This window comes from Neophocaena asiaeorientalis, unplaced genomic scaffold, assembly GCF_003031525.2.
Source record: "Neophocaena asiaeorientalis asiaeorientalis breed wild unplaced genomic scaffold, Neophocaena_asiaeorientalis_V1.1 scaffold231, whole genome shotgun sequence".
NCBI lineage: Eukaryota > Metazoa > Chordata > Mammalia > Artiodactyla > Phocoenidae > Neophocaena > Neophocaena asiaeorientalis.
Genome location: NW_020175182.1, coordinates 167,519 through 178,714, shown reverse-complemented (window position 1 = coordinate 178,714; position 11,196 = coordinate 167,519). Strand labels below are relative to the sequence as shown.

The window sequence follows — 11,196 nt, the reverse complement described above, 5'->3', positions numbered from 1 at the left end:
CTGATCCCAGACCAAGTATTGCAACTGTAATCCCAAGAAGTCGTTCATTTCTAGCACACTGAGTTCCTGCAAGATGCCAGGGCAAGTGAGAAACCACCTCAAAGCAAAGAGTTCATCATCTTCAGAAACTTGGTGGTGGTGGTGGTGGAGGAATAAAATTCCTCCTTCTAAATTCATCAAATCAATGGGTCTTCAGTCTTAATTGCTAAAATCCAGAGTCCTCAATCCCGATTTGAGAAGCCCATTTTCAAGATGAAGAGCTTTCAGTCTTCTATTTGCCATGGCCAATGAACGCCAAGTCCTTCTATAAGAATCTCCTCTTTTATTGCTTTCTGACACACCGCTGAAGATGTTGTTGTGCGGTTCCAGGAGCTGATCCCTTTGAAGAACTTCTAGGCCAACCAGCGGTGGAAGCCCCAGTTGTACCTCAGCCTCGCGTTGGTGCTCGTGAAGGCGGTGGCGATGGCGGTGCGCTCTGAAGTCATCGCCTGCTCATTAATTTCTCTTCCTAATTCTCAACCCTTCTTTTGAGACACAGCTGGGTACGTTCACTTTAAATCCTTCTCCAAAAATGCCTCAAGGTCAAATTTCAAATAGGGTGGTTAAGGTAGGGCTCAGAGAGGCGTTGACGGGTGAGGAGTGGAAGCGGGTAGAGGAGGGCATTGCAGGCAGGGAAAACAGCCAGGACATTATTATAAATAACTGTGACGTCTTGTGATACTCAGTAAGATCCAATGCTTGTTGGAGCCATTGTTATGCTAATTCTTTCCCAAGAGGTTTTGATTCCGGAGGAGAGAACCGCGGGGGTCGGCGGGGACTTTCTTAGCCTGAAAGGTTAACACCGGCAGCGGCAGGGGAAGGCTCTTTACGGCTTGGTGGGGCAGACCTTGGCTGCAACCCCCAACGGCTGGGAATCGCCAATCTGCCGAGTTCTGTTGCCCAGTGTGCCCGGAGCAAGAGCCTGGGCTCAAATCCTGTTTCTCGGCGGCCCCAACCTCCTGCCACCTCGGTGTCCAATCAGTGCAAAGGTAAACATTCGATACGGAGTCGGCTGGGGAAGTCAGTCAGGTAGCCGCTAGACCACCCAGTGCGCAGCGGATGGTAGGGCTCCAGTCAGGCCAGGGCTAGCCCTGCCCTTCCCGGATCGCTCACCCGCCCCCTTTCGGCCACGCCCTCGCGGCGATAGGCCGAGCGTCTGGGCCGGGTCGCGACGCGATTGGCCGGGACGACGGGACGCCAGCCCCAGACGTGCCACGTGTACGTAGGGGCCGGCCGGAAGACTAAGGCTGGAGCTGACGCGGCCGGGTTTGGCTGGGTCGGGCTAGGGGATGGCGGCCATGGAGCGGGACGGGGATCAGCTGTCCACGCGGCCAGCCCTAGAGACCGAAGGGCTGCGCTTCCTTCACGTCACGGGTGAGTCGGCGGGGGTCGCAGGGCAGCGGGTATGCGCCGCCACCCTCGGCGCGCCGCCATGTTCGGTGAGTCGTTCTCCTCTGCCCTACGGGCCGGACCTGGCCGGGAGCCGGATGTTGGCGCTGCACGCAGGCCTGGGCGGTGGTCCCGAAGCGCGCTTGGAGCCCCTCCCAGAGCGGTGCTTCCTCGGGCGTTGCGGTCGGCCCTTTTTTGCGCGAGTTCTTTACTTTATGCGAAGCAAGCCTTCCGGGTTTGCGGTTACTGGGGTCTCTCCGCCCTTGGCGTGTGCCTTCAAGCCTCAGCCTCTCGACTCCGTACCCCCACCCACGCCCCCAATATCCGGCGCTGTATCAGCCTTCCATGGGCACTCCTTTCTATATGTAGTGTGGATCTGAAAGGCCTATGCCCTCCTGAGTCGGATACACTTACCTTCACCCCTCAAAACCCAGCTGGCGTGCCCCACGTCCTCCGGACTTGCCCCTCCTATTCCCCAGGTAGCTGAGAAGTCCCTTCTCAGTGATCCATGAATTGTTGTACTACTCGTTATTTTAACTGCCTGCTTAGGTCTTCAGCTACACCGTGAACGTTTTGAGGACAGGAGCTACGCTTATTTTGCTTTTGTTTAAAGTTATAGAAAAGTCCAGTGGTAGTATCATTTTTAGTTTCTTGAAAACTATTTTCTTCTTTTCAGTGGGCTCCCTGCTGGCTACCTATGGCTGGTACATCGTCTTTAGCTGCATTCTTCTCTACGTGGTCTTTCAGAAGCTCTTCACCCGGCTGAGGGCCTTGAGGCAGAGGCAGCTGGATCGAGCTGCCGCTGCTCTGGGTTAGTGCCTGATAACAAATGAAGACGTGGCTTTACGCCTACTTGTTTTAGTATTTAAAAGTTAGTCTGTTGTTAAGAGTAAGAAGTACGTTTCTGATCTGTGTGGGAAGAAAACTGTTTTATGCTTAGGAAGTTGGTTTTGGTGATTTGCAATAGTGTTGTTTTGTTTTGTTTAAATTTCAGAGTTTTTGATGGGATGAAAAACCCGCTTGATGGTGTGTAGAGCACTCACTGCATATTGTGTTGCATGGTTTTTCATTTACAGGAGAGATTAAAGTGAAGACTTCACAGCTGCTCCGTACTTATGGGTCTGCCTACTAAGTCTCATTAATCTCTAGAACAATCGTGAGTGACAAACTCAGCCTTAGTTATTCACATCCACCGCATTTTGATTTTCACAACTTACTCATCAGACCTGATATCAGATTACACCTGACTGTTTCAAAAACTTATTCCCTCTAAAACAGTAGCTTTAACTAATTAGAAGCCACAGTTTCTGAGGACATATTTAAAATAAATGTTAAGTGTCTTGAGAATAGCAGTATAATTAAATAAATACAAATCATCAGTCATCTGAGCCACCACAGTTACTGAGGCTGGGGAGGAAAGCAAACATAACACAAATGTAGTCATTAGTAGAAAGATTTAGAAAATTCCTTCACTCTCCTCTCCCATGAAACCCTGTGGTCCTGCCGTTATCTCAGCATTTTTGGTTGTTGGCTGTATATCCAACAAAAACTACAAAGTACAAAGTAAATCTTGCTTAAGTTGCAGGATTTTGTGAAGTGGATGACTGGTGTTAGAGAACAGTCACCTGGTACAGCCATCTCTGGTTCTGTGAGACCTGCTGACAGCTGAGGAGTAGATTTATAAGATAATGGGATGGGCATCTCAGAAGAGGAGTTTGTTGTAGTGAAGCATTGCAAGAAGTATATGTGCAGTGAAAGGTGTTACCTTGTGTTGTACAATTTTGTTAGAAAAATTAGGTTAAAAAAGTCCACACATAATTAATTTTATTCTAAGAATGATCCAACAGTTCCAAATGTTACCACAATTCACATTTCTAGAAAGTGGAACTATAATTTTGTTTTTAAAGATAAAGGTCTAGTCATCTAGACCACAGACACACCCCTGTGCTACTTTGGCCCCTGTTTTACGTGGATTCAGTTAGGTGACCTGTTTCCACTGCTAACTATCTATAAGTAATGATGATCGTATATCCTTTGGATGATACTGATGTGAACATATAAGTTCTAGTTTGTTTCCTTGTTTACAAAATTAGTCAAACCACTGCCTAGTTCCCCTTAGTGTTCCTTAAACACAGTGGTCTGAGTAAAATAGAGAACTTGATTGTGTATTTATATAATTTGCTTTGTTTTCTAAACCAGATAAAAACAGATACCTGGGGTGGTCATTTCTGTTAATGCTAGCTGGAAGGATTTTTCTCTTTTTTTTTTTCCTGTAAAAACAAGGATAAAATACCTGATGATCTTCACCTCTTTCTGGTGTAGACCTGGGCTAATTAGGTGATGGCTAATGATCAGAAAACTTTTATCTTTCCTTGGTTGTCTTCTAGAATTCTGGTCAACCTAGAGACTGGGTGTTAGGCGGTATCCAGGTTGTGGAATGCAATCTCACTGGCCGTCAGACCACTTATATTTCAGTCTCGGAGCCCATGCCAGACTCTCTGAATTGGAATTGCTCAGGGAGCCCAGAAATCTGTTTTGAACAGAGATTTCTGATGCTTTGGATATTTAACAAGGGCTATGAACTGTGGCGATGGGATAGTCCGCTGCCCCGCGCCCCCCCTTAAGCAGTAAAATATATGCAGAAGAATAGACTTATTCATGTAAAAGTATATTCTTGCATTGCCTGACTTCTGTACACTTCTAATAATATAGACCTCAAGAGTTTCCATTTTATATTACACAAGGTGCTTTATCCCAATTTTTTTCTGACATTTTAGAACCTGATATTGTTGTTAAACGACAGGAGGCTTTAGCAGCTGCTCGTTTGAAAATGCAAGATGAATTAAATGCACAAGTTGAAAAGCATAAGGAGAAACTAAGACAGGTATGAACTGGTTTTAGTTTGAATACATGATATTTGAGGTTTAGTGGGTAAAAGTGTGTGTGTGCATGTGCATGCGCATTAGGGTGGATACAAAGAATAACTATTTCAGGCCGAATCATTTCCACTTAGCTAAGTATTGCTCAGCATGTTTTCCTTGTGCAATTTCTTACTGTTTAGGGAGAAATACTCTTAAAGAAGGGTGTCTTGTATTTATGTTTTTACTTCTAAGTGGTTCCCTCACAGCAGCATTTCACCCAGCAAAACTGTTTGCTGTGTACAGGAGCCGTACCACCAGACACACATTCAGCCTCTTGCTCCATGGTTGGTCTCAAGCCGTGCATGTCATATGACCTGGCTTGGTGCGGCTGCTCTTCAGTGGATTGAAGGAGAGCCAGGGGAGGGTGGCGATGGGCTCAACCCAGGGACAAGATGGAGAGCAGGAGATGGAGTTTTGAAAGATTTTTTTAAAGACACATGGTTTGGTTGTAGGGGTAGTAAAAGGTTTTGGGGGGCGGGGGGAGGAAGAACCAAAGGCTGCTATTGAAGTGACCTGAGCAGCCAGGTGGGTTGTGCTGCTCTTCACAGGAGTAAGGTCACGCACCAGGTTGGACCCATTCTCTGTAACTGAAACAACTAAGTGTAGACTCTGCTTTCTAGTTTCAGTGCAGATGTTTCTGGGCCCCTTTTTTTCTCCTCAGAAGGAAGCCAGAGAAGTTGGTCTTCCTCCTGGTCTTGCATGTGTCTCTGGTGTTTCCAGTATGGAGTACCTTTCTGAATAAGACAGAATAAGACAACACCTACTACCTTTCTGAAAAAGACAGAATAAGACAACACCTACTACACACATTCGGCCCTCTTGGTCACCTTTCTCAGCAGCCTTCTTCAGTGTTCAGTGGGTTGCCCATCTTCCACTTAAATAGTCACTAACCTAAAATGTACTAGCACATTCCTATTATTTATGTAGTTTTCTAAACCACATGAGGTTAAAACAAATTCATGATACAAAAATCTGTACTATGAAAATTAAGTCTCTGCCTTCCTTGCTCCCCTATCTACTGCTGCCCAAGCATTCCATGTTAAGCTTTCTAGGTGTTTTTCCAGAAACATTTTATCCATATATAAACACATGCATGTATCATTTTTACATAGAAATGGCAGCATAGTATACATAGATGCCATTTTTAAGCAGTTTTATTTTAGTTTTTTCCTTTGCTGATTTCCAACCATTTGTTTTGTTTCTGGAGCCATAGAATAAGTTGAATTCCTTCTGCATGTCAAAATTAATGACTTGAGGGTCTGAGTTTTTTGCATTAGTAAAACAGCCTGATCATTTATCCAATTTGTTGATGTAGCTGAAAAAAAGTTTTTAAAAGATTATTTTTAAAAATTGTGATGTGCGCCTCCTAAAATTGGAGAGAAGATAGAAGCCTATGTTCAGTTTTAAAGTTGTAGTTCTGTGTATTTAACAAACTTAACAAACAGAATCTGCCTGACTCACAGTTCAGTCAGCTGTCTTGTTTGTGGTCTCAGGATTTGTCAGCAGTGTTCCATTCTGGTGTTTTCCATGTTAGCTATGAGCATAAAACAACCTTCAGATCAAGAGACTGTTTCCTCTTTGACCTCCTGTACTTGCAGACAGTGGAAGCATGAAGGGACAGACATGTGGATTTAGCAGTGATGAACCCTGAAAGCCATCGAGAAATTTCTGGATATGTGCTTTCTAAGGCATCTTCTTACATATCTTTGTGACATCACAGTTCAATTGGAACCAGAATGAACTAAAGTTTGGGTCTGGATTCTACTGGGAATAGAGAGTTAGTGACGTTTGTGTGAACTTAAGTTGCAGTACCCAGTTGTTCTTCAAGGAGGAGGAAGCAGAGTCAGAGACCCAGGGCACTGTGTTTCCCTCCTGCTTACTGCATAATTACTGTATAAGCTTTCTCAGGTGCTCATTGTTGGACATAGTTTTCTGCTGAGATTAGTTTTCCTTTATGCTCCCATAGTATTTGAGTTTCAAAGAACTTTCAAATCTGCTCTCATTGGATCCTCATAGCCTTTGAAGTAGAGGGGTTAAGTGACTTTCCTCAGGTGACGCAACCAGGTAGCAACAAAGCAGGCCTGCCAGCCACATTCACCCTTTCCAGGTCAGCGTTATTCTCCATTACCAAAAATGTCCAGTTTAGAACAAGAGTCAGTATTCTTTTCTCTGTGACACTTTTTGCTTTCTTTAATAGTATACAAAAACAAAAGGTTCTGTTGGTGAGTTAAACTCACACCACTAGATGACAACTGTTTTATTAACTGAAGAAAGTGCAGGTGAAGGTGTGTTTTGAAGGACATTTAGATTAAAAATTATCAAAATTACATTTTCTTTGAGAAAGATGGTAGCTTATGAATTCATACTGTACAATGTGTGATTCTTCTCAGCTTGAAGAAGAGAAAAGGAGACAGAAGATTGAAATGTGGGATAGCATGCGAGAAGGAAAAAGTTACAAAGGAAATACAAGAAAGCCTCAGGTGATGTAACCTTCATTGGGTCTTTGTTGCTGCGCACGGGCTTTCTCTAGTTGCGGCAAGCTGGGGCTACTCTTTGTTGCGGTGCGCGGGCTTCTCATTGCAGTGACTTCTCTTGTTGTGGAGCACGGGCTCTAGGCACATGAGTTTCAGTAGTTGTGGCATGTGGGCTCAGTAGTTGTAGCTTGTGGGCTTTGTTGCTTCACGGCATGTGGGATCTTCCCGGACCAGGGCTCAAACCCATGTCCCCTTCATTGGCAGTTGGATTCTTAACCACTGCGCCACCAGGGAAGTCCCTGGAGTAGAATGTTTTTAACTAGATTCTTAAGCCTGTGTATGTTCAAACAGGAAGAAGACAGTCCTGGGCCTTCTACTTCATTAGTCATCCCAAAACGAAAATCTGACAGAAAGCCCTTGCGGCGAGGAGGTAAGTACCAAACATCAAAGCATTCTGAACAATTACAGGATACACTTACCTTTAAAAACAAGATTCTTTTTCCTTGTCCGTAAATTGAGACTAATTCCTAAGTTTAGGGTTATGAAGATTAAATAAAAGAATCAGATGCAAAGCAGCCCTCAATGGCTGGAAGTCACCAACGTGCTGAGCCCTGTGGGCCTTGGGCAAGGATGTGGGCTCAAGTCCTGTTTCCAGGAGGCCTATAACCTCCTTGGCCTCAGAAAAGTCAGCATTTGATTGGCAATTGAAAAAGGAGGTCACTCGAGGCCCTCAGGAAATAATTGGATGGTTGCACTTGTATTTTAGTATTCTCACTTGATCCCACACAGTCCTATAAGGGGAGTGGTAAGTGGGGCGAGGAATAGTTTGCATGTATTGCAGGTAAGTTTGTCAAGAGGCTAGGACACAGGGGTTTTGGTCTTTCCAGCCAGGACCGCCTTGTTTCTTACAAATAACTTTCTCAAGGAGGCATGGACAGATGTTCATTCAGAGAGCTTCTGCATGCAACATCCTTGAGCCCCCTAACCATAGCAGTCTGTCCATAACCCATCCTTAAGGACTTTCACGTCCTTTTGGGAAGACGGGACTCCCACACAAATGAAAATGAGTAACCTTTGTGATCTGCCAGGAGTTCCCTGTTAATCTCGAGAGAGGGGAGCGCAAAGGCATTAAAATACTTTATGTAGGAGCCAGTTTTAGGCCAAAGACTATCCTCCGTCCGGGAGAGGGGTTTTCTATGGGGAGGTGCTGCAGAGGCAGAGGTGTGGAACCCTGGCTGGCCTATTGGAGGACTGTCAGGAGTCTGGAACCTGGGCTCTGTGCAGACTGGACACAAGTTGGGCTGGGCTCTGACAACACCCAAAGCTGGCTTGCTGTAGGGAAGTGGTGTGTCTGAAAAGGAAATGCTTTTTTGAATCTTTTTCTTGCTCCAAGCAAGGAATAGTCTTCCAAGACTATTTTTCAGAGCAGAGTGGTGGTATTTAGGAGGGAATTGTAGAAAATGGAATGCATCCAGAGCTAGGGGCTTTGACTGGCCTGGCTTTACAAATAAGGAAACTGAGACACAGGGAGTTAGTGACCAAAGATTCTGTAGTAAGTAAGGAGCAAAACCACCTCATTTAAGGTCTTGCTGGCTCTAAAGCCTGATCAGTCAACCTGGTTGCCAAATGTCCATTAACTTTAGGAAGCTAATGAGTGGACAGGGATGGGGTTGGGGACTGGGGCATGTGGATTACCCAGTTCTGACTAGTGGAAGTAACGAGTTCCATTCTTTTTGATTTTGGTTTTTTAAATTTATTTTCTGTAGGTTGAGCAGTTCTTATTTGAATGTATACATTATATTAAGCACTGCAGGTAGAAGCCTTTATATACTTAAATCCAGCCATCTTGAGAGGTTTTTCAGGCAAATTTTTTTGTGTGTTTTGGGTAGTTTTTCGTGTTTGGAGAGTTAAAACAGAGAAGCTGAATGGCTTGTTTTATTCCCACCAGAAAGTTAGTTCAAACTGCAGTGACCATGTAAATTTTTTTTGTCATACGGTAGCTGAAAGTTGTATGAAAATGTTTGTGAGAATAGAATCCATATCTTTGCAGTGCTTTGCATGTCAGGCTCACAATTTTATGTTTGATACAGAACATTTCCAGCACTGTTCTGCTTCTTTTCTCTTGTCACAGGTTACAACCCTTTGTCTGGTGAAGGAGGTGGAACCTGCTCCTGGAGACCTGGACGCAGAGGTCCATCGTCTGGTGGATGAGGCTAAGAATCTTGTTAGTGTTGCTTTTGACACTAGCAAGATGAATCCTTAACCCTCGACTCAATTGCCTTATGCACGCTTCTCACAGTGACTACCCAGGGGGAGGGGGCTTTCTTTCTGTTCTTAACTGCATCTGTGTCTTCAAGGGTTGAAGGCAGCATAGAGCATGGACGTGGCCACTAGGCAGTAGTTGCAGTTGGTCACACTGCACTGAAGCCAGTGACTGTGTTCACTGATTTCATGGGTCATTGCTAGTTGATAGCTAAAGGCCTCCAAGTGATTGGCGATCTTGATAAAAGAGACCTGGCAATGATCCTTCAAGTTAACAGGTCCTTGTTGGTAGGATAGTCTCTGTGACAGGTTGCGTTGAATGATGTCTTCCTTGTAAATGGTGAGCCCACCAGCGAGGATTACTGATGCAGAGAGTTGAAGGGGTTGTTTCTGTATATTTATTTTTATGTACAGAGCTTTGTTAAAAAAAAAAAAAAAGAAACTTAAGTATAAAAAAAATTTGCAAGGAACATTTTCAGCATCTTTATCAAATTTAAGGAAATTTCATTATGAACTTGAATTTGTCTATCTAATATTACACAGCTTTTTATTATTCATAACCTCCCACTAATATTATTTTCCCTTTTCATTATTCCTCACCTGCAATGAGCATGGCAAGTGGCAGATAGCTGTAGTGATTTTCAGAGTTGGCAGGCTCCTTGGCGTTTATCCACAAAATCAGGCACTTGGAGTTGTTTCTGAATTAAGAGGATAAAGAAACATCTTGCCTAGAGGTACCTCAGGGGCCAGTGAGGTTTCTGGGAGCCCTTTGGGTCATCCCTCTTGCACTCATTTCTTATGTCCTTGTCTAGAACTTCAGTCAAGTATGCTATAAAGGGCCTGATAGTAAATATTTTAGACTTTGCAGCTGCATAGTCTTTATTTTTTTACATTTTTAAAGGATTGTTAAAAACATTTAAAAATTCTTAGCTCATGGGTTGGATTTGTCCTGCCTGCTATAGTTTGCTGATCCCTGCTTCACATCAAGATTTTAAGAAGGAACAAAATTAACCTGCAGAATAGTGATGATTAGCTGGGAAAGTATTCCAGAAATGTCTCATATAAATTAATCAACATATGTTGAGTATGTGAAATATTCTGTAGTTGTCTCTTGACATATATAAAGGAAAAATATAGTCTGGTCTTAGGGGGCTTAAAATCTCCTGGGGAGGGCTGGAGGGAGTGAAAACAGGATTTTGAAGACAGTGTGATTGCAAACAAATGGGCTGGAGTAGTCAAAATCAAGTATTTGAGTCTGGAGACAATTTGAGTGAAATTTTGAGTGGAGGAATGTGGGAGTTCCTGGCAGAAGAGAGGGTCATTGAAAACCAGGGTGGGTCTCCTGAGGTTTAGGAAAGAAAGCCCTTGAACCTTTATCTGAGTTACCAGTTTTTACCCAGATTGGCTTTCCACCAGCATGGAAGACTCACAACATGGGAAGTTTCAGACTTAGGTTAAAATATTCCACCCATGTTTGTTATTTACATATAGATTCCTGTAGGATTTAAAGGAATTTTTAAAGAATTCTTTCTTTAATGTATTTTCTGTAGCTGAAAACTTGTGTTAAGCAGCTCTCAACTATTCATTTTAGAAGTAGAAGGGCATGTTTCAGTACACTATTAGCTATGACTTTTCCCTCAAACCTCATTTTGTTCCCATAAATTTAGGAATTATCAAATCAGGGACACAGGAAGAAACAATGACTTCTGTGTACCCACCTTGCATCTGGCACCATGAGGTGGTGGTGGAGGGGGTGGTGCAATGTGGAGAATTGATTGGGAGATAATAAAGGGGAGAAGGAAACTAATTTGTGTAATAGTTAGCATTTGAAGAGCACTTGCTGTGTGCCAGGCACATACATTTATAGTTAATCCTCACTACAATCCTGTGAGGTAGGTACTTCTAGTTAACCTTGGTTTTCAGAAACTGAAGCTTGGAGGGTCACCTGGTCCAAGGCGCTGATCACTATAGTCTACTTTGTCCTTGTGTTCCTAATAGCCAAGGGCCATAGATAACCAAGATGGGAGCTTGATCTGGCTAATGAAACAGTTATCATGTGGCATAGTGAATACTTGGGTGAAAATTGTGTGCTACAAGTCTAGGGCAGTAAG

General features: G+C 43.8%; 1 protein-coding gene across 1 annotated transcript; it reads left to right on the top strand.

The window, feature by feature from the left end:
* The first annotated feature begins 1,275 nt into the window (after window positions 1-1,275).
* On the top strand, window positions 1,276-10,609 carry SELENOS (selenoprotein S). Its single transcript, XM_024764563.1, has 6 exons — window positions 1,276-1,413; window positions 2,105-2,239; window positions 4,206-4,312; window positions 6,740-6,829; window positions 7,175-7,253; window positions 8,955-10,609. Exons 1-6 carry the CDS (start codon window positions 1,329-1,331, stop codon window positions 9,032-9,034), a joined length of 576 nt encoding a protein of 191 aa, XP_024620331.1. The 5' UTR covers window positions 1,276-1,328; the 3' UTR covers window positions 9,035-10,609.
* The last annotated feature ends 587 nt before the right edge of the window (window positions 10,610-11,196 follow it).